The 22,958-nt window shown below is 46.3% G+C and overlaps 2 protein-coding genes across 3 annotated transcripts in view; one reads left to right on the top strand and one right to left on the bottom strand.

Annotated features, from left to right (window-relative positions):
- Rbbp4 (RB binding protein 4, chromatin remodeling factor) overlaps nt 1-2,937 on the top strand; it is a 20,040-nt gene extending 17,103 nt beyond the window's left edge. Inside the window, exon 12 of the mRNA XM_059255016.1 lies at nt 1,958-2,937. Coding sequence (XP_059110999.1) covers nt 1,958-2,023 — 66 coding nt within the window. The 3' untranslated portion in view covers nt 2,024-2,937. The remainder of the gene's footprint in view (nt 1-1,957) is intronic.
- Sync (syncoilin, intermediate filament protein) lies at nt 2,718-22,958 on the bottom strand. 2 transcript variants are annotated; one of them, XM_059255015.1, is made up of 5 exons: nt 22,799-22,958; nt 17,349-18,507; nt 8,011-8,135; nt 7,769-7,845; nt 4,401-4,507 (listed from the first exon to the last, which is right to left on the bottom strand). In XM_059255015.1, the coding sequence occupies exons 1-5, from the start codon at nt 22,846-22,848 to the stop codon at nt 4,497-4,499; spliced, it is 1,422 nt and encodes a 473-aa protein (XP_059110998.1). In that variant the 5' UTR covers nt 22,849-22,958; the 3' UTR covers nt 4,401-4,496. The 2 variants fall into 2 exon arrangements, with proteins under 2 accessions (XP_059110997.1, XP_059110998.1); XM_059255014.1 differs by lacking the exon at nt 7,769-7,845 and having other exon boundaries at nt 2,718-4,507.

The following is a 22,958-nucleotide window of genomic DNA, read 5'->3' as shown; positions in this document are numbered from 1 at the left end:
GAACAGTTTTTCTGTAGTCCTGGCTGTCCTGGAACTCACTCTCTGTTACACAGAGAAACCCTATCTCAAGAAAAGATTTTTTTTTTTTTTTAACTTAACAGTTCTAAGTTTTTTTTGTTTGTTTGTTTGTTTTTTTTCATAGTACTAAGCAGTCTTTAGTGGAAAATCTATACTTCTGATGGTGTAGCTCTTGATATAGATAAAATAACAAAACAAGATCTCAAAGACACAGAGCCAAACCTCATCATTGAATAAATCTCTAAGCAGGCTGAGCAGATGTCAACAGCTTGGTTTTTAAAAGATTGGGTTTTTATTTGTTTGTTTTGAAACAGGATTTCTCTGTAACAGCCCTGGCTGCCCTAGGCAGAAGCCAGGCAGATCTCTGAGTTCAAGGCCAGCCTGGCCAGTCTACAGAGTGAGTTCTAAGACAGCCAGAGCTACACAGAGAAACCCTTGTTTCAAGCGGGGAAATGGCCCAAAAAAGTTGTAGAGGGATGAGCTTGCACGCCTTTAATCCCAGCATTTGGGAGGCAGAGGCAGGCGGATTTCTGTGAGTTCGAGGCCAGCCTGGTCTACAGAGTGAGTTCCAAGACAGGCACCAAAACTACACAGCAAACCCTTGTCTCAAAAACAAACAAACAAACAAAAAAAGGTAGTATTTGCTCAGACTTTGACCTGGTTTTTTGGCATATAACTGCTAAGAAATCATTGGGATTTCCAGCTCACATTGTCTTGTTTATGATAATGATCCCTTTTGGCCACACCTGAGTCTGTTACTAAGGTTTTTGTAAGGCCCTTAGATAGCCTTATACCTGGGCTAGTCAACAGAAGTGCTGAAAGTTAACCACTGGGGAAGGGAGATTAAGCTTGTAGCTTGCCCTGTGATCTTAGCACAACCAAAAATTGGTACTTTGAGTATCCAGATTCTGGTGGTCATACTGATTGCCAGGAGAGGAGTAAGATGAATACTCTGCTCCCTCCTGTATTTCTCTCTTCCATTTGGTCCCTGTGAGTGAGTGAGTGAGTGAGTGAGTGTGTGTGTGTGTGTGTGTGTGTGTGTGTGTGTGTGTGTGTATAAATCCAGTAATAAGCAGGGGGGTGTAGTAACCCTGTAATCCTAGTTCTTGGGGAAACTGAGGCAAGTGATTACATATGCACAATACATAGACGTCAAAGTCTCACTCTGGAATTGTAGCAAGTTTTCAAACCAGGCAAAGGAATTCTCAAATTTTCTCCCTCAAATTTTATAGCAATGTTGGATAGAAGTAGCAGGATAAGCCTGCAGATTTAGGCTTACAACAATCCTCTGAGGTGATGCCTGTTAAGTCTGGTGTTGAAGCGACTACTGGGGTCTTAGTTACCCAGTTAGTATCCAGAGGAAAAATTACCACACATTTGGTGTTAGACTTACTATACATTTCATCAACTAGTGGGGGTGGAGTTTTATGTTATATAAAAGTGGTTTTTTAAAGTATTTGTAAATTGAAATTTGGACAAGGTTTGGATGGTTTTATTTAAATTTACTACTCAGTGAATTTTTTTCATACTCCAGCGTTATACATCACAAAGAAATTTAAAACATTTTTATCATCTCTAAAAGAAATTCTGTGCTCTAAGCACCACTTTCTGTGTATCTCATAGAAACCTCTCTGGTTTATAGTTTAGCTATTACCAATAATATATCTGGTCAGTTCAGGAATAATGATCATCCATACTTTGTGAAAATGCCCTATATCGGGAGCTGTGGCCTGCTCCTTGTTTTAACTGGAACACATCTGTACCCAGTTATGATTCATATTGTTGGTTCACTGTGTGTTGCTGTTTTTAGCAATAGCATTGAATATTTAAAAAACTGTTTGAAATGTTATCAGAAACCTTGGCATAATATATTGTGGAAACTTAGACTTCAAGAAATAACTGTCTTCATACTAAATACCCTTTTCTCTCCTTTTGGCAGGCAGAGAACATTTATAATGATGAAGACCCTGAAGGAAGCGTGGATCCAGAAGGACAAGGATCCTAGACATGTCTGCACTTGTGGTTTAGACTCCCCTTGTTGTCCTCTGAACCCTAGAAGGATTGAACACTGGTTTGAGACACAGACTTTGTTCAGCTCTCCGGCTACAATAGGTGCCACCAACAATTCTATTAGCCCAAACCATGGGGGTTTTCTAATCTTAACTGGGGGACTTAATTCAACAAAGCCACAGACTTATATTTAAATTTTTCTTCAGGAATTTTCTAGTAACAAACCAGGTCTAAAGCATCTTCAGAAATGGGGCATATTACGTGTGATTATTTTTCTTCTTAAGCTATATCCCCAAGTTTTTCAGATTCTCAAGTAAGAGGCCAGAGTGAATAAGGAATAGAGCCAAGTGAAGTAGGTGTCTGAGCCATGAGTATAACTATTGCAAGATGTCGTTTTTATTCAGGAATTAGGGGAGAGTCAAGTCATAGAGTTTAAAGTCCTCACACCTGGCTTTCCAGGATGCACATTTTCCTATGTAAACCAGAGTTTTGGTTTCTTTAGTTAAGACGACACGTTCCTCCTTCCCCTTATATTTTTGCTCATTAGTGTATTTCTTGAGCTGTTTCCATATTATTCTTTTCCTTTCTGTGAAATGGTTTTTGTTGTGTGTGGTTTTTTTGTTTTTGTTTTTTTTTAAACTTGGGACCACCAAGTTGTAAGGTGTATGTTTTTAACTGACAGTCATACCACTGGTGAACTGTCAAGTTGAGAAAGAGTGAATTTCTAGTTTGTCTTTGTTTTTAAAATTAAATTAATCCTTGATAAGAGTTGCTTTTCTAGGGGTTAGTCCTTGACCACCATAGTTTGATGCCCTCTCCATTTTGGTTGACCTGTCTCAGCATCGGGCCTGTTACTCTCCATGACTAACTGTGTAAGTGCTTATAAAGGAATAAATTGCTTTTCTATGATGCCCTGCACTGGTAGGTTTTATTTAATATCCACCAAACACCATTCTCCAGCTTCTAGGAGAGTTTGTTCAGGTGACAGTTGTTTTTCATGCTCTTGACTACCAAGATGAAAATGAGCATAATAGATCCAGAACCATTAAAAAGAAGAGCTTTACTCCTGCCTGGGAAAGCAAAGGCATTACCAGACAGTACACAAACTAGTCTTGGTAAAATTACATCTTTTTTTTAAGTCTTCCTAGAGAGCCGTACAAGTTTCCAAGATGTCAAAGGCAGTGTGATAGACAACTTAAGGCAGTTTACATTTGAAAGAGATTATACCCGTGTTCCAGAGAACTTGTATCTGTCCAGTGTTTTTCACTGGGACTCCTACTTACTTTTAAAAGGTAGGAATTAAGAATCTGAGTGCCCTTATCACCATATGTGATAACTAGATAAAAATGACCAACTTTGCTTGAACTGACTAAATGACTCTCACCTCCAAAAGCATTTGATTTCTGGAAAGTCTGAATAATGAAGTGTCAGGTCCAAAATCTGAAGTGATTTCTGTTCTCATTGTTTTTTTTGTGTAGTAAAAACTATCAAGCTGGGTGTAATGATACATCCCAGCACTTGGGATGCAGATGCAGGTGGATTTCAGTGAGTTCGAGGTCCTCCTTGTCTATGTGATGTGTTCTAAGACAGCCATGTCACTACATGGTGATACACTGGGGGGGTTGTGTGGGGGGGGTGTCTTGGGTCACACTTGGTGACGTACACCTGAAGTCCCTGTGGTTGGGAAGTAGAGGCAAGATCAGAAGTTCAAGGTCATCCTGACCTATATAACAAGTTAGAAACCCCAGCCTAGATTACTTGAGACCTTGTCTCAAAAAAAACCCCAAGCCTGACGTGTCTTTAATCTCAGCAGTGTAGAGGCAGGCAGATTTCTGTGAGTTCAGGGCCAGCATTGTCTAAAAACGTAAGTTCTAGGCCAGCCAGGGCTGTAAGTGAGGCCCTGTGTCAAAAAAAAGAGAGAAAAGAAAAAGAAACAACAAAATAGCTATCCTGACACTTGTAGGAGTAAATTGTGTGAGTGTGGGTGTTAAAGGAAAAATGGCTTCGTGAAAGGAGTCTTTTGAGATCTAGTACCCATACCTCAGAGGTATTGAAGCTGTGGGTCCATAGAGCAAAGACTGGCTGCCTTTTGACCCCAACCTTTTTCCTTAAATGTTCTTGGTTTGGGTCAGCACAAAGCAATAAATAACCTTCACAATGCTGCAAGATGTGGTGATACTCCATAACCCAATGTTCTGTAAGATAACAGGCTCATTTGTCCATCCACAGTGCATCAAGATCAGTACTAACAGCCTACAGAAAAGAATCCAGATGAAAGGTGACTGGTATCCTGCTTCCAGCCAACCCTAAAATGTTTGTGGGCAAGATAAGCAACGTTTGTAATTTTCACATGGTGAATTGCTTGCCAGATGCTGGCACTCTTTCCTGTTTGGGGAAAAGTCCATCCCTAGTGATGCTTTGATATAAATGCTTTGTTGTTTCTGGGTTACAGATCCAGCCATACATTTCTAAACAATCCCTGTAAGATTGAAAGAAATACAGTTAAGTTTGCATTTTCTGCAATCTGAAATAATACATTAGAAAATTTTATAACAGTGAGCTTCCAAGATTTTCTTAGGGTAAACTGAGGAAAGACTTCTACAACCTGGTTTGTTTTGGTTGATTTCACCATGTTGCCTTGCCTGGCCTGAAGTTGACTACCTAGACCAGGTTGGCCTCCTGAGTGTTGAGATTAAAGTTGTGTGCCACCATACCTGGCTACAATATGAAAGCAGAATAAATAGTAACCTGTGTGACAGGGGTGAGGGAGTAAAGTAAGCAGACATGGTGGTTTATAGCTATGGTTTTAGCACTGAGGCAGGACCACGTCAAGTTCAAGACCAGCATGTTGTGAAAATGTTTTTACTCTATCCAGCTTAACTTCACACAGGTATTATAGTGCCTGATATTCCTTAGTTTTTTGTTTTTTGAGACAGGGTTTCTCTGTAGCTTTGGTGCCTGTCCTGGATCTCACTCTGTAGACCAGGCTGGCCTCGAACTCACAGAGATCCGCCTGGCTCTGCCTCCGGAGTGCTGGGATTAAAGGCGTGTGCCACCACCTCCTTAGTTTTTAGGTTCTGTTTTGTTTGTTGTTGTTTTGTGTCTGTGTCTGTGTGGGAGGAGTCCATGGAGGCCAGAAAGATCCTGCAAGAACAACAAATGTAGGTAACCACGGATCCATCTCTCCAACCCCTCCGTTTTGTTTTTCAGATTTTGTGCATGTGTGTCTGTCTCTTTGTTGGCCTGAAAAAAGATGATATCCCCTGGAGCTGGAGTCACAGGCATTGGAAACTGAACTGTGGTCCTTTATAAAATTGTTCTTTATATATATGAATGTTTGCCTACATGTGCCCGAGGAGGCCAGAAAAAGGTGTCAAATGCCCCAGAACTGGAATTATGGAAGGTTGTGAGCCTCCCTGTGGGCTCTGGGAATCAAACCTAGGTCCTCTGTAATAACGAGTGCTCTAAAGCACTGAGCCATCTCCAGCTTCAGTCTTTCCTTTCTGAAACAGTCTCCTTTAGCCCAGGCTATCCTGGAACTCTTTATGGCCAAGGATGGACTTGAACTTAGAATGCTTTTGTCTCCATCTCACAGGTGCTAGATTACAGTTTATGCAGTGCTGGAGCTTGAACCCAAGGCTTTGTTCATGGTACATATGTACTCTACCAGTTGAGCTGCATTCTCAGCTCTAATCATCTTTGTTTGGTTGATGGTTATCCTTTCCTGTCCATACAAAGATGTTTATCAGATCATTGTCCTCGATGCAGGGTTATAACTCCAGATGAGCCGCAAAACCATAGAAGAAAATCTAGAAACTTACAGAAAGAATCAGTTGAAGTAATTACCTACCAGTTTGTATCCATATTTAACCAGGAAAGAAAAGGAAATGGGTGGACATCTGTATTCTATACAACTTGGACAGGCTTTTTGTTTTTCCCTTCCTGGTTATAGAACTTGCTGTCATGCATGGTGGACAAGCATTCCACTACTGAGTTATATACATGAGAGAGTGTGTTGTGTGATGTGTTTTCAATGCTTGAGATTAAATTAGGGTCCCGTAGAAGCCAAGTGAGCAACCTATCACTGAGCTATATTCAATGCTTGAGATTAAATTAGGGTCCCGTAGAAGCCAAGTGAGCAACCTATCACTGAGCTATATTCTCCCAGCCCTTCTGATAAACTTATTTTTTGAGGCAGGATCTGTTTAATCAGGCAGGCTAGAACATGTGATGTTCCTGCCTCAACTTTCTGAATAGGTAGACTTGTGGTTTGGTTGAAAGATACTAGGTCCTAAAACTTCCCAACTACTGAATCCACAGCCTTTGTGGTTTTGATTAGATAAAAAATAGGGGCAGGAGAGATGGTTTAGCAGTTAAGAGCTCTTCCAGAGGTATGAGTTTGGTTCCCAGCACCCACACGGGGCAGCTTGTAACTGCCTCTAACTTCTGCACTCCATGAGCACTGTCCTCACACTAACCCACTCTTGACACAGAAATGAATGGACATGGTGGATGATTAATTATACATTGACTAAGGAGTTTGGGCTCTGAATGTCCTCAGTCAGTGGTTTTTAAATTAGTAATTCTCGTTGGCCTCTTGTCAGTCTTAGTGTGATAATAGGTTGTCTTTTGTGCTGTACCAAGGAAACTGAGTTCCAGGGTTGGGGAAGGATGTAGCTAGAGCCTGGATTTCGTTTGCTTTGAATTTTTTAAATTTTATGTGTTTTTCCTGTGTGTATGCCTGTGCCTGGTCCTTACAAAGGCCAGAAGAGGGCATCAGCTCCTCTAGAACTGGAGCTTTATAGACCACTGTGAGGTGCCATGTGAGTTCTAGGAGCCAAATTTGTGTCCTCAGCAAGCACTCTTAAACTACTGAGCCATCTCTGGTCACTAGATGATATATCTTGACGATCATGGTAGTGTATACCCTTAATCCAAGTACTTGGAAGACGGGAAAGTGGATCTCTGAGTTCAAGGCCAACATGGCATACATAGCAAAGCCAACCAAAGCTACATGGTGAGACCCTGTCTCAAAGAAAATCATGGGTGAGGCCCAGCAAAATGGCTAAATGTAATTTTAAGTTCCGTTAAAAATTAAAGCTTTTTCATGCCTTTAATCCCAGCACTTGAGAGGCAGAGGCAGACAGATTTCTGTGAGTTCAAGGCCAGTCTGGTCGTGAAAGAGATAGGACAGCTAGGGCTGTTACACAGAGAAACACTGTCTCAAAAAAAATTAAAATTTTGAGCCTGGCAGTGGTGGCACACGCCTTTAATCCCAGCACTCAGGAGACAGAGGCAGGTGGGTCTCTGAGTCCAAGACCAGCCTGGTCTACAGAGTGAGTTCTAGGACAGCCAAGGCTACACAGAGAAACCCTGTCTCAAAAAAACAGTTTTCCAAATCAATTCTGCTTGACCTTAGGTATTTTTGAGACATGTACTATCCTTAAATTATTTGTTATTTGATTAAGAGGTAGTACTTGAGAGGCTAAGGCTAGGAGTTCTGCCACGAATACAAAGCCAGCTTCAGCTACATAGTGAGGCCACATTAAAAATAATAATAGAAGGGTATTAAGTAACCAGGTACAGAGGCACATGCCGGTAACTCTATGCAGATTGAGGTAAGAGGATCCCAAGCAAGGGTCACAGTAAGACCCTCCAGAATAAGGCATTAGTTAGTACTGTTAGGAGAGCAGTAATCATGAGCAAACAAACGTCACTGTCATCTACCCACAAAGATCACCTTCGGGTTGTGCCTCCACTCCACCTGCCTGAGGAGTCGATGCATCAGCCTGTTCCAGACTCCTGGGTAGCATAGCCCTTTAAAAAGAGAGAGCTGTTTTCTAACTGTCCATGGGTGGACACAATTTGAAAGTCATTTCCCCAAGTGATTTTGTTTTCCTTTGTTAAATAAAATATTCCCAGAGGCCCCCCCCCCATCCTCAGTCAATTGTAGATGAGACTTGGGAAGCAGAGAAAACTGACTTATATGTTGAAAGCTCTTCAGCAAGGCTGGTCCTCAGCTGCTCCATCTCTTTGTTCTTCTGTTGCTGGACTTGCACTCCACTTCGTAACTGTCTCTGCCTCTCCTCCATCTCCTCCAGCTGCTCCTGCACAGGATGGTCAGACAGTAAACATCTCACATCTGCTATCTTAAGCACTTGAACATCGCTTTTTGATTTGTTACCAATTCGTTAGTTGGTGTACACACACACACACACACACACACACACACACACACACACACACACGGTTTCTCTTTGTAGCCTTGGCTGTCTTGGAATATGATCTGTAGACCGGTTTGGGCTCGAACTCAGAGATCCACCTGCCTCTGCCTCTGCCTCTTTAGTGCTAGGATTAAAGGGATGCACCAATATGCCCTCCCTGTATCATTGAGTATTTATAGTGATACTGAGATTGACACTACCTTCATAGGATAGGTTAAGAAACAAGTTCTGAGGCCTGGCAGTGGTAGCTCACACTTTTAATCCCAACAATCAGAACAGCCAAAGCTACATAGAGAAACCCTGTCTCAGAAAACTAGTTCTGAGAAGTGGTATTGAGACAAAGTGACTGACAACTTTGAAAATGCTGAGCAGTGATGTCAGATACCTTCCATCCCAGCACTCCAGAGGCTCTGGCAGGTGGGTCTCCGAGTTCCAGGCCAGCCAGGGCTACTACACAGGGACCCTGTCTGGACTTGAAGCTTTATTACAAAACTCTTTACAACAGTGAAAAGGGGAGCCAGAGAGATGGCTCAGATGTTAAGAGCAATTGTTACTCTCACAGGACCCAGGTTGGATTCCCAGCGCCCACACAATGGTTCACAACCATTGATATATAGTTCTAGGCTCCAGTTGTGGGTGATGTGATACCCTTTTCTCGCCTCTGGGTACCGAGCACACACGTGCACATACGTACATTCAGGCAAGACAAAATGAATAAATCTTGAAAAAAATAAAAGGTATTCAAGGGTTTAGTGTCTGACATTAACACTATCAGTTGTTGATATTCTTCATAATTTATAACTTCTAGAAACATTAAGGTATTTTTAACTATATGGGTTGGAAGGTGTTAAGGGTTTAATCTATACTTTCATCAATTGAGATTCTTTAAGGTTTAAAAATCATTTCACAACTAAAACCAGAGTCCAACCTGAATAAAGGGGCTAGAGTTCAGTGGTAGAGCACTTGCCTCATGCCCACACCCTAATGACCCTCAGCACTGACAGGAAAAGTGGTGTAAGGACTAGGCGTGGCAGTGCACTCTGAGGGTGGGTGCTAGAGGGTCTCTAAAGTTCCATAATGAATCTAGGGCCAGCCTGGACTACATAAGACACAACTGCTTTTTTTCTTTTTTTTTCTTTTTTTTTAATGACTAGGATAATAACGTGTGGTGCTGAGGATACCAGTTGAGTACTCTACTACCTTGAGCCTTGAGGTAATGAAGGTTCAGCAAGTCTGGCTTGGATCCTTGAAGGATCAGAGTGAGCTCACTTGGTAGAGTGCCTTTTGTTTGGCCCCTAGCACAGCATAAATTGTGGCATATGCATTTTGGAGGTGGAGGCAGAATCAGGAGTTCAGGCCAGCATGGGCTGTATGTAACCTTATCTCAAAAGGATGGGGCACTGGGGACAGGGTATTGCCGTACGGAGGTAGACTGTAAGGGCAGTTGAGAAATACTAAGAATCTGTTTTGGGTACTGCTATTAATAGAAGGAGTTCTGATCTGAGTCAGCTTTGATACTACACTGAGGCACATTCCCTGTGATACTGGACACTTGTTGAAGCTCACCTTTAACCAACACTATCAGAAGATCTTTTTTATAGTGTCCAGCCCTGCCTGGGGGACCACACATATATGACCACACATGTGGCATCTGAAGGGAGGTTTCTCACTGCCCCAGTTTTAGTAAGGCAAAGCACGGGGGTGGGGTGATGCTTCATTGATACATAAAGACAGCATGGTGATGCTTGCCTATGATGCCAGCACTCATTCTTGATCACAGTGAGTTAGGAGGACAGCCTGGAGTCCAGGAGACCATCTCCAGGAGGGGAAAAAAAAAATGCTGGGTGTGGTGACACACACCTTTAATCCCAGTAGAGCTCTGTGAGTTCAATACCAGCTTGCTCCACATACAGAGTTCCAGGACAGATAAACCTATGTAGAGAACCTGTCTCAAAAAACAACAAAAAAACAACCTGAAAAACAGAATGAGTGAATGAATAAATGGGGAAATTGCTTAGTAAAGTGCTGGCCACACATTATGAGAACCTCCATTAATCCTCAGAATCATGGGGAAAAGACTGGTGATGTGTGTGTGTACAGTCCCAGTGTTGGGGAGGCGCAGACAGGCAGGTACTTGGAGGCTCTGCAGTCTAGCTAATCAGTAACTCCACCACCAGGTCAATGAAGACCATCACAGCTGGGTGGAGCAGGACACCTTTATGGGGAAGCAGGGGCAGGTGAGTGGAAGTCACCTGATCCACAGAGCGACTTCCTAGCCAGTAGACCCTGTTATTGAAAGAAGGGGGGGTAAGGGTGGTGTGTGACTGGAGAAATGGCTCAGTGTTTGGTTTAGGTTTTTCAAGACAAGGTTTCTCTGTGTAGTCCTGGCTGTCCTGGAACTTGCTCTGTAGACCAGACCAGACTAGCCTCAAACTCAGATATATGCCTGCTTCTGCCTCCTGAGCATTGGGATTAAAGGTGTGTGCCACCATCAACTGGTGAGATGGCTCACCAGTACTTGATGCTGGGCAGTGGTGGTGGCGGTGGTGGTGGTGGCGGTGGCGGTGGCGCACGCCTTTAATCCCAACACTGAGAGGCAGAGGCAGGCAGATCTCTGAGTTCAAGGCCAGCCTGGTCTACAGAGACAGGCAGAGCTGCTAAACAGAGAAAAAACAAATAAATAGAATTTAAATATCACAGTACTTTTGTAGGGAATCCAAGTTTAGTTCCCAGCACTCAGGTCAGACAACTCAAAACTGCTGGCAACTCCAGCTTTTGGGGGTCCATTGACTGGCCTCTGGGCACCTGCACCAGTGTGTATATACTCACACAGACTTACACACTCATAATAAATAATTTAAAATATCAAAGACTAAATGGGGTGTGGTGGTATATGCCTTTAATTCCCTAGGACAGCCAAGACTACAGAGGGAGACCCTACCTCAAAAATAAATAAAAATCAAATACTATAGGAAATAGCATAAAGCCTGCCTAAACATGTAGGTGAGACAGTGTCTTTCTGTCCACTGTCACTCCATGGGCGTGTCTCCCTCCACAGTGGTTCCTTTGGCCATTGTCTAGTTCCTTGTTACTCTAGTTCTTGACTTCACAAGAAGACTTGGGTTAAAGGGAAAATGTTTAGGCTGGGCATGGTAGCTCACCCCTGGAACTCCAGCACATGGGATGCTAAGGCAGGAGGAACAAAACAAGCCAATAACTCACTCTCTAATGTCTTTCCCCAAGTACTTTCTCTTAAATTGTGTATTGTGGTTGTTTTCCAGACAGAGTCTCAATATGTAGACCAGGCTGACTCTGAATTCAGAGATACCTGCTTCTGCCCTCCAAGTGCTGGAATTAAAGATGTGAGCCACCACACTGGGCTTGCTTAACATGTTAGGTTTTTTTAAAATGTACATTGGTGTTTTGCCTGCGTCTATGTCTGTATGAGGGTGTCAGATCTTGGAGTTACAGACAGTTATGAGCTGCCGTGTAGGTGCTGGGAATTGAACCCAGGTCCTCTGGAAGAGCAGTCAGTGCTCTTAACTGCTGAGCCATCTCTCCAGCCCATCAGTATTCTTTAATAAACTCTAAAGTCAGCTGGCCAGTAGTGGTGATACATGTTGTTAATCCCAGCACTCTGTGAGTTCGAGGCCAGCCTGGTTTACAGAGTGAGTTCTTTGACAGCCAAGGCCATTCATTACACAGAGAAACCTTGTCTCAGGAAAAAAAAAAAAAAAAAAAAGATACGATGTGTATACAGAAACAAGGAGATCTCTGATTTCAAGGTCAGCCTGGTCTATAGTTCCAGGATAGTGAGACTATGTAGAGAGACCCTATCTCAAAAAATACTGTGGCTGGGTGGTGGTGATGCACACCTTTAATCCCAGCACTCGGGAGGCAGAGGCAGAGGCAGGTGGATCTCTGTGAGTTTGAGGCCAGCCTGGGTCTACAGAGTGAGTTCCAGGACAGGCACCAAAGCTACACAGAGAAACCCTGTCTCAGGGGGGAAGAAAAGAAAAAAAAGAAAAAAAAATACTGTGTAGCTATGAGCCTGGCACCATTGTAAGAGTTTTACATTAATTAGCTCATTCGATGCAACCTGTGAAGTGACCATCAATCCTATTTTTTAAAAATAATACATACTCATCTGTACCTCAATGTATATATATATATATGTGCATCATGTGCATGCAGTGCCTAGGTTAGTCAGAAAAGGGCATGGATCCCTTGGAGCTGGAGTTACAGGAAGGTGTAAACTGCCTTATGCAGATACCAGGAACGACCTCTGTAAGATCAGCAAGCTCTCTCAGCCACCGGCCATCTCTCCAGCCCCAGAAATCCCATTTTTACTGCCCTTGGTCTTTTGGTGAAAATCGGGTATGATCCTGTCTTACCTGTGAGGGAGCAGAACCAGGATTTACAGTTAGCTCCGAGCTCCCCCCATTACTCTGGTACTGTCCTTAGACAGTCTCGGCTGACTTCTCTGCGAAGCCCCAGAAGGCCAAACTGAAGGGCCTGCACTCCACATGCTGTGCCAAATACTTTTACAAAAACAAAACCATGAAGAAAGGAGGGGTTATCGGAGGTGAGGGAAGAAAAGGGGGTGGGTGAATGTGATCAGAATGTATTATATACACATAGGAAACCAACCAAGAAGTTTTGGGGGGTTTGGTTTGGTTTGGGTTTTTTGTTTGCTGTTCGTTTTTTTTTTTTTTTTTTTTTAATAATTGGTTTTTCGAGACAGGGTTTCTCTGTGTAGCTTTGCGCCTCTCCTGGAACTCACTTGGTAGCCCAGGCTGGCCTCGAACTCACAGAGATCCGCCTGGCTCTGCCTCCCGAGTGCTGGGATTAAAGGCGTGCGCCACCACCGCCCGGCTCGTTTTTGTTTTTTGAGACAGGCTGTCTCTTTATAGCCCTGGCTGTCCTGCAACTCACTCTGTAGACCAGGCTGGCCTTGAACTCACAGATCCATCTGCCTCTGCCTCCCAAGTGCCGGGATTAAAGATGTGCACCACCACCGCCTGGCTGTCAAATAATTTTTGAAATAGTATTTGGAGCCGGGCGGTGGTGGCGCACGCCTTTAATCCCAGCACTCGGGAGGCAGAGGCAGGCGGATCTTTGTGAGTTCAAGGCCAGCCTGGTCTACAAAGTGAGATCCAGGAAAGGCGCAAAGCTACACAGAGAAACCCTGTCTTGAAAAACCAAAAAAAAAAAAAAAAAAAGGAAATAGTATTTGGAGTAGAGAGGGAGGGGTCTGCACTTTAGTGAAAACTTGGGTGAGGAAGGTGACTCAGCAGTTGAGTGCTTGGCGCAGAGGCAGGAGGATGTGAATTCAAATCTCCAGAGCATTTACAACAAGCTCAAATGGGACCACACACATCTGGGGGTCCTAACCCTGGGGGTGGGGGTAGGAGCTGGCTACTAGCACAGCTCCATGTTCAGTAAGAGATCTCATGGGGACAAGGTGGAGAGAGCATACCTACACACAGACAGACAAAAAAGGACATCACTGATGTAAACTTAGTTACGTCTATCACTCCACCGGTCTGCCTATTCATTCCTTATGACCCAGCCACACTGAGCTCACTTCCATGAGCGGATGAGCTGTCCCCTCTGCCTGGAATCTTCACTTATCCATTTGGTGGGCAGGCTTACATCACTTGGTTACCTCCTCATGCCATCCCTCTGGAACTGCAGAAGGCTGGACAAATTGCTTCTCGGTCTCCCCTCTCTACTCAGTTTCCAAACATTTTATACCTCCCAGGGGTATAAGAAGTAAATGAGCTCTGTGGAGAACTTTCTAGAACATAATAGCTATTGTTTTTTGTTTGTTTTTTCGTTTGTTTTTTTTTCTGAGATACGGTTTCTCTGTGTAGCTTTGGTGTCTGTGTCCTGGATCTTGCTCTGTAGACCAGTCTGGCCTCGAACTCACAGAGATCCGCCTGGCTCTGCCTCCTGAGTGCTAGGATTAAAGGCATGCACCACCACCGCCCAGCATCCCCTTGTTTCCCCAGGCAAGAGTGAGCATGTCTACGTCATCTATCCAGAGTCTGGTTCCTAGCACTGTTCGACTGCTTAGCACACTGAAATATGTTCACTTCAAACTTCATACTTCACTAAGACTTTCATATTTAACCACCTCAAATCAAGCCTTTTTGGTGGGGGTGGGGGGTGGGGTTAGAACTCACTATATAGACCAGGCTGGCTTCCAATTCAGAGATCCACCTGCCTTTGCGTCCTGAATGCTGGTATTAAAGGTGCACGCCACCATGTCAGGCCTCATTTCTCTTTTTGTGTGTGCAGTGCCAGAAGTCAAACCCAGGGCTTTGCGCATGCTAAGCAAGCACTCTACCACTGAGCTACCTCCCCAACTTAGGAAGCTCTTTAACATCAAGGATGTTTGGATTTTATGAAAATGTTCACTTTGTCTGGCATCCCTCCCAGACAGCAAACAACAGCTCATCCCCAATTATTTCCTGAATTTCTTGCCAGCGCCTTAGCCTGATTCATACTAGGCACTTAGAAACAGTGAATGGAGGTGGTAATATCGGCAAACTGACTTTTAAGAGTTCAAGCCCAGCCTGAGAAATTCCAGAGCACCCTTGAAAAGTAACCACAATGAAGTAAGAGTATTTGGCACATACTGTTTAGGAGCCCTTTCAGAAAAAAAAGAATTTGGAGCTAGGCATGGTGGCATAGGCCTTGGAACCTTAGCACTTGAGGCTGAGACAGACGAGTTTGGGGCCAGCATGCACTCTACAGTGAGACACTGTCCCAAACCAGCATACACAGGGCCAGAGGTGGCCCTTGCAGAAGACCTGAATTCTATTCCCAGGACCCATCTCAGCAGCTCTCACTCAACCTCCTGTAAGTCAGGCTCCCAAGGGATCCCATGCTCTAGCCTCTGAGGGCACCACACTCACGTGCACTTACCCAAACAATACACATAATTAAAAATAAAATCTTAGCCAGGCATAGTGGCGCACGCCTTTAATCCCAGCACTGGGGAGGCAGAGGCAGGAGGATCTTTGTGAGTTCGAGGCCAGCATGGACTACAGAGTGAGTTCCAGGACAGCCAGGGCTACACATAAACCCTGTCTCAAATAAATAAACAAAGTGAAAATCTTTTGAAGAATAATAAATACTACAGTAAGACACTCAGCAAACTGAATGCAGCCATTTTCAAGATTTACGGGAAGGACATACAATTTTAAGTTTATCCAAGAAAATAAATGTTTCAAAAAAAAACCCAGAAAATTAGACATGATAGTGCATAGCTATACTCCCAGGATTTGGGGGCTGAGGCAGGAGGATGACAAGCTAAAGGCCTACACACCAGAGGGAGACAGGAGTATCAGGAGCTCCAGGTCACATTTACTTTGAGGCTAGTCTGGGCTACTTGAGACCCTGTCTGAAAAGAAAACAAAACCGGGCTGTGAAAGGCCCCACATGAAAGTATTCTTGGCATGCCTAGCAACACGTAGCTCAGCATGTGGCTGATGTGTCCCCTAAGTGCATGGCTGAGAATAAAAGGAGGTGAGTAAAGATAGAGCCCTAACCTGCACGCCCAGTCTGGGCCACGGCAGACGGAATTGTTTATTCACTCGGTATTTATATCCTACTCTTCTAAAAAGGGGTTAGAACTGGCTCACACTTAATCAGAAATAACTCAGATACAGAGGATACAGTGACATGTACAAAAAAGGGAAATGCAGAGATTCCATCCCAAAGCCTGGACAGCTTGAAGGGGGAGGATGGACAGGTGGTACTTGAGGGTGAATGTGGCTGGGAGAGGACAGAATGAACTCACTGCACTCGGCCTCTCCAAGCTCTCCGTGTACTAGCAAGCATGATTCACTGTTCAGTCAGAATTAGAAAAGGCTTCCATGAAAGAAAAGGAAGGGGCACTGAAATACTTAGGGTTGGGCTACATTACTGAGCTTCAGTTTCCATGTCTATAAAACCTAAGAATCCAAGTCAGGCGTGGTAGCCCATTTATCCTGGCAGTACAGGCTTGCGATCCTAGCTACATGGGAAGCAGGGAGAGCTCAAATTCAAGACCTGTCTCAAGTAAAAAGAGGATTGTGGGGGACTGGAGAGATGGCTCAGTGGTCAAGAGCAGAGGTCCTGAGTTCAATTCCCAGCACCCACATGGTGACTCGGTCCACGGTAGAGAGCTTGCCTGGGTTCAATCCCCAGTATCCACTGCCCCCCCGCCCCCACCCCCCATCCTACCCCCTCGCTGCCGCCACACACACAGAGCTATGTAAACCAAGAGTGAAAATAACTGTCAGGCTGGGATGTGAGGCTAGAGAGATGGCTCACAGGATAAGAGCACTTGCTGTTCTTGCAGAACGCCAGTTCCCAGCACCCTCATGGTAGCTCACAATCATCTGTAACCACAGTCCCAGGGGATCCACTGCCCTCTTCTGGCTTCCCTGGGCACTGCATGCACATGGTGCACATACATACATGCAGATAAAACATCCATACTCATAAAATAAAAATAGTAAAACCTTTTAAAAGAGGGTGGGGAGGGAATATGGTTCAGTGGTAGAGTACTTACTTGCCTAACGAGCACAAATCCCCAACACACACAAAGAGCTGTGTAAACCAAGAATAAAAAATCCAGTTAAATCCTAATACTGGCCTTAACCAAATGAAATTAATACAGGACAGAGGAAAAGAATGAGTTATTGGGCCCAAGAACAGGCTCTTCATTCACACTGAATGGTAATCCCAGCCCCAAAGACATTAGGCCTGTCTGGGTGTGGTGGTACATGCCTTTAGTCCCAACACTGAGGAGGATGAGGCAGTGAGGCAGGTGGACCTCTAAGTTTGAGACCAGCCTGGTCTACAGAGTGAGTTCCAGGCCAGCCAGGGCTACACAGAGAAACCTCGTCTTGGAAGGGAGGAAAAAAAAAAAAAAAAAGACATCAGACTTCCCTTCACCTAAAAGATGTCCCTTTTTCTGGCTATGGTGGCACACACCTAAAATGCCAGCCCTCAGAAGGCCAAGGCAGGAAGGCCTCCAGTTTTTCAAGGTCTCCAGGCCAGCCTGAACTACATAGTCTCTCACACAGCCAAGGGGCCTACCCTGTACTGTTGAACCTCTTCATTGCGTTTTTGCCTCACGAGTGTGATCTGGTCCTCCAGGCTCCTGTTCTGAAGGTGGAGCTGCCGGGCCTCTGCTTGGAGGGGTCTCAGGGCCTCCTTCATCTTTTGGATCTCTGCTTGGGTGTCCTGCAGAGCTTTGGTCCCTGCCTCTTTCCTCTCCAGGAGCCGCAGCAGCTGGGGCTCATACTCCTCTTCCAGGCCCTGGCGGCTCTCTGCCATGAGATTTTCAAACTGGGTCGACAGCCGCCGACTCTCCTGGAGAAAGTGCCCATCACTCTGGGTTGGGGGTGCCTCCAGCTGTTCCTGTAACTGCTCCTTCTGTTTCTGATAGGCATCTCGCAGCTGGGTCAGTTCTCCGGAGAGCTGGGCTGCCCGGGTGGTCAGCGCTTCCCTGCAGTCGGTAAACTGAGCCACCTCCTGCTGACGGCACTCCAGCTGGTATTGGTAGGCCACACATTCCTTGGTCACCTTAAAAAGCTTCTGTTTCACCATCCGGATCTCTTCCCTGAGCCCATCCCGCTCCAGCTCGGCCTGCGCGTGCAGCTTGTAGGCAGCCAGGATGTCCTGGTGCACTTGCTGCACCTCCTGTAGGGCTGGTTCCCGGAGCAGCACCAGCTCATGGATCAGCTGGTCCCTCTCCTCTTCCAGCTGGGATACAGCTTGCACACATTGCTGGAAACGGCCTTCCAGCAACTCCAGGTCCTCCATGCTGAGGGTCTCCTCTGTGCCGGGACTCAGCGGAGCTGGAAGGCTTTCCTCCGTGGCCACCGTCTCTCCCTCCCAAGCAGTCTGCTCTGGGCTTGGGCTCTTAGCTGGCTCCACAGGCTCCTCTGAAAATTGTTCCTCATCTGGCCTCACAGGTTCCTCCACAAGCAGGGTCTCCTCTGGACTCACCGGCTCTTCCAGGTCCAGAGCCTCCTCTGGCTGCCTCGATTCTTCGATAAATAGTGTCTCCTCTGGCTTCTCAGCCTCTCCCACGCAGAGACTCTCTTCAAAGTCCACTGAGTCCCCCAGATAGAGAATGTCTTCTAGGTTCACAGTCCCCTCCAAAGATAGAGTGGCCTCTGGGCTGAAAGTCATGGCCTCCTTCGGGGATTCGGAGTCTTGGAGAGGAAAACTGGCCTCTGTACCCGTTTCCCTGCAGGAGAGATGATGGACAGTGAAAGAGCAGCCCGTGTCCTGTTGATGTGTCAATAGGGCCTCCACCTCAGGGCTAGCTGCAGCTGGTTCTCAGTCTCTCATCTACTCCCTTCACCCATCTGCCTTTTCCACACACAGCCCACTGTTCGCATTCCCTGACGACACCACAACGCCCCTGGCTAGTCTCTGTTTATGTCACTTCAGGAATGGGAAACACTCTCAGACACAGCCGGATGTTCCACAGGTCTGCACAACTGGGACGACATAGAAAGCCTGTCTTGGAAAACCAAGGGAAAACAAGCGTGATGACGGCGCATGCCCGCAGTACCAGCACCTGGGAGATGGGAGGGGGTCAGGAGTTCAAGGCCACTCTCAGCCTCTTAGAGTTTGAGGCCAACCTGGTTTCATGAGAATCTGCCCCCCACACACACACAAAAAGGGGGTTCATGGAGTGGCTCAGCAGATAAAGGCACTTGCCACCAAGTCCAATAAACTGAGCTCAATCCTTGGCGTCCAAATGGAGAGAACCGATTTCTACACGGTGTTCCAGGAGTGCACCTGTGCACCAAATAAATAAATAAATAAATATTGAAAGGGTCGGGGGAGGTGCTGGATAGATGGCTTATGGTAAAGAGCACTGGCTGCTCTTGCAGAAGACCAGGGTTTGGTTTCCAGCACCCTTGCAGTGGCTCACAACCTGCAACTCCAGGTCAGAGGGGTATGACACCCTCTTCTGGCCCCATACACCCCTCCCCACATACATACCAAAAATAAATTCTAAAAATTAAATAAAAACAAAATAAATAAAAGCAAAAAAAAAAACAAAAAACCAAACAACCACTGACACTAGGGGATTAAAGGTAATGGTGGTGCACACCTTTATCCCAGCACTTGGGAGGCAGAGGCAGGCGGATCTCTCTGAGTTCGAGGCCACCCTGGTCTACAAAGCGAGTTCCAGGACAGCCAGGGCTACACAGAGAAACAACAAACAACAACAACAAAAAGTGAATGGAGGAGGTGATCGCTGAGGTCTGCTTCCAATTTACATTCTTTTTACATTTTACTGATTTAAGGTGTGTGTGTGTGTGTGTGTGTTGGGAGGGAGTGTGTGTGCCACAGTGTAAATATAGAGGTCAGAGAACAGTTTGTGAAAGGCAGTTCTCTCCTTCCGTGTGGGGTTCTGGGATGGAACTCAGGCCATCAGGCTTGCCCACATCTTAGCTGCACTCAAATTATAGTTCTCCTAGAAATCTGCACTGCTGATTCCTGCTCCATGCGACTACCTCCCTGAAAACGACCTTTACCATAGGAAGTTTCCAATCCCGTCCAGCCTTTTTCAGCCCACTGTCAGGGCCCTCGTCCAGTCCAAGCCATGATCCGTTTACTGTTTAGTACCAGCCTACTTTTTGTTTGTTTTTCATGACAGGGTTTCTCTGTATAATAGTCCTGGCTATCCTGGAACTCACTCTGTAAACCAGGCTGGCCTCGAACTCAGAGATCTGCCTGCTTCTGCCTCCCGAGTGCTGGAATTAAAGGTGTGTGCCACCACCACTTGGCTGTACCCGCCTTCTAATGGGCCTCCTTGCTTCTCTACAGCTCAATCTAGCCATAATTAGCTGGCTACATCATGGTTGCTCCATGCCACAGTTGCAAAGCCTTTGTGACAGGGTCTTGCTATAAAGCCCTGGGGATGGCCTGATACTCACTATGTAGTCCAAGCTGGTTTAGAGCTTCCTTTTTTAAAAAAAAAACTATTTACTTATTTTATATGTATGGATGCTTGGCCTGAATGCATGTATATGCACCACAGATAGCCTGGTGCCCTCAAAGGTTAAAAAAAGGCATCAGAGTCAGGCAGTGGTGGTGCATACCTTAATCCCAGCACTGGGGAGCAGAGCCAGGTGGATCTTGAGGCCAGCCTGGTCTACAGAGTGAGTTCCAGGACAGCCAGGGCTACCCAGAGACACCCTGTCTCAAAAAAACAAAACAAATAAAAACTAACAAACAAAAAAGGACATCAGATCCCCTGGAACTGGAGTTATGGGTGGCTGTGAGCCACCATGTGGGTGCTGGGAACCCAATCCAGGTTCCCTTAACAAATGCCTTTAACAGCTGAGCCATCTCTCCAGTCCCAGGCCTGGAATTCTTACCAATCCTCCTGCCTCAGCCTCCCAAGTGCTGAGACTTCAGGCATGTGCCACCATGCCCAGCTTTCAGAGTCTTAAAGAGGTGGCCCTAACTCACCGTTTTTAGCCTCAGCTCATATCACCCCCGCAACCCAGAACATGTGGGAACTTTTCACACCTCCTACTCTGAGCCCACAATATCTAAAGGATCTAGCTGAAAAAAATGCAACTTCCTGAATACCAATCTGCCTAAAAACACTAACCAGAGCTACCGGAGAAGGTAAAATTCCTGGCACCAGGAAGGAACACCTGCTCGGGCAGGCAAGCCCACCTATCCTGCTCTGCCAGAGTCCCCGATTTCCCAGCTGATGGCCTTTGCATCATGTTCCACCTTGGAATGACTTAACCATGTTCAAGGCACTATTCTAAACATTTGCATGTAGGCTGTTCATCTGTTATGGCCAGTGCAGAGACTAGCAAGCCAGTGCAAAGAGTGGGAAGCGCACCTGAGGTTCCCGAGAAGACCCCAGTGCCTGGCCCTCCACCTAAGGCTAAGCATAGGCCTAAGAGGGTTTAGAGCATCACAGTCAGAATCTTTTTTTTTTTTTTTTTTTTTTTTGCTTTAGTTTCTTTCGGGGCAGGGTTTCTCTGTGTAGCCCTGGCTGTCCTAGAACTTGCTCTGTAGACCAGGCTGGTCTCAAACTCAGAGAGATCCACCTGCCTCTGCCTCCAGAGTGCTGGAATTAAAGGCATGTACCACCACCCCTGGCTCAGAAAGTCTTTCTATGATCAGGGGTGGGGCGTGTTGGGTGGGGGATAAGTCTGAGAAGGGGAGAATTTGCCTACCTTGTAGGAAGTAGTAGGTTCATTTCCCAGCCCAGAAAAGAAAATTGGTTTAGTTAACAAATGTCTAACCATTCTCCAACTCCATGTACTCTGTGCCATACCTCAAACAAGGCCCACTGTGTCCTCAGGACATTCTGAATGTAGCTCATCTTCGGGAGCAGTGGCTTTGCCTTATGACAGGGCACATGCCCATTGGATGAGAGTGGACATCCCGAGGACCAGGCTAGTTGTCTGTACCCTAGTGTGCGGCCCTTGGGAGGCAAGCAGAAACCAACTGAACTCCAAGGGGAAATTTGCCCAAGGTCAAGTGGCGGGTCTGAGGTGTAGAACCCAGGCCTCCTGACTTCTGGGCTGGGCTGCCTCGCCACCCTGGGTACCAGATGTTGTCCTCAGCTAGCTGCTGTTCTACTGAGCTGGCAAAGAAGCAGATTACAGGAGGCTGCCAGAGAGGGGGAGTGCTCAGCTGGGGCCCCGACCTCAGCGCCACTGCTGCTCTGTCCCTGTCCCCAGAGGACTTGGACAACTCCTTAACGCTGTCCATCTGACTGTGACTGCATGTATACGTGACCTCATGCAGACAACTGAGCTTGTGTCTGACTTCCAGCTTATTAGTATGTGTGTAAGCAACTCAGGCAAATGTATGTCCTAAGACCTAGCTCAGCTTTATCTTCTCACGTGACAACAGAGGGTACCAGGGAGTATTCCCACAATTTGATAACTGGGAAGTCCCTGGGCCACACTGTGACTTGGGGCAGACCGACTCCACAATCACCAGTGGTAAGGCCCACAGTGTGGGCAGCTGCTGAGTCCAGCCATGACCCAGTGAAGTAGGCTAGGAGAATCGTCCCTCTGTAGGCCTCCACCTGAGCCACAGGGAGAACAAGCTGACCAAACAGACTCTAACTTCAAGCTGGCGGGTGCCCAACGCTGCACCAAGCGGCTCAAATACAGTGAATTCTCAAATGGTTTCTCCCGGACCCCAAGAACAAGTGAATGAGAAATAAAGGAAAATAAAAATAAAACTCATGCTCTCTTGGGCCTGTTGAGCCAACTAAAAATTTGACAGGTTGATAGCCAGAAAGGATTAATTCTCACCCAGCCCCCGTAGTGTCACAAAATACCACAGACCACCGGAGGGGTCAAGTCCCCAAGCCAGGGCCTCTCATCTCCCTTCCCCGGGTGGCTCCGCCCCGTGCCACACCCGGGCTGGACCACTACCCACAGCGAGGAGGAAGAGGCCATGGGGTGCGGGGGATGGGAGCCCACCTAGCGCCCCCTCTGCTACTGGGTGGCGACACGGGCCCTGGAGGAGCCTACCTGGCAGCCCGGGCGCCGTCCCCGCCGCGCAGGGGTTCCGGACTGGCCATGACTGCCCGACCCCGGGCTCGCCCGGAGCGTTATTAATAGCCGGCTCCGCAGGCGGCTGTGCCGCTGCCCGCGTCCGCCGCACTGCCAGCTGCAGCCGACACCAGATCCC

This window comes from Peromyscus eremicus, chromosome 2 (genome assembly GCF_949786415.1).
Source record: "Peromyscus eremicus chromosome 2, PerEre_H2_v1, whole genome shotgun sequence".
NCBI classification, from domain to species: domain Eukaryota; kingdom Metazoa; phylum Chordata; class Mammalia; order Rodentia; family Cricetidae; genus Peromyscus; species Peromyscus eremicus.
Note: the sequence above shows the minus strand (reverse complement) of the source record. Positions and strands in the feature narration are given on the sequence as shown.

What these genes read in the sequence shown, in the direction of transcription:
- Sync (XM_059255014.1), bottom strand. Translation starts at nt 22,848, where the DNA reads ATGGCCAGTCCGGAACCCCTGCGCGGCGGGGACGGCGCCCGGGCTGCC. An exon ending in GACGGCGCCCGGGCTGCCAG is followed by an intron (nt 18,508 to 22,798) that starts GTAGGCTCCTCC and finishes TCTCTCCTGCAG; the next exon opens with GGAAACGGGTACAGAGGCCA. An exon ending in AAGAGGTTCAACAGTACAGG is followed by an intron (nt 8,136 to 17,348) that starts GTAGGCCCCTTG and finishes CATCCTGTGCAG; the next exon opens with GAGCAGCTGGAGGAGATGGA.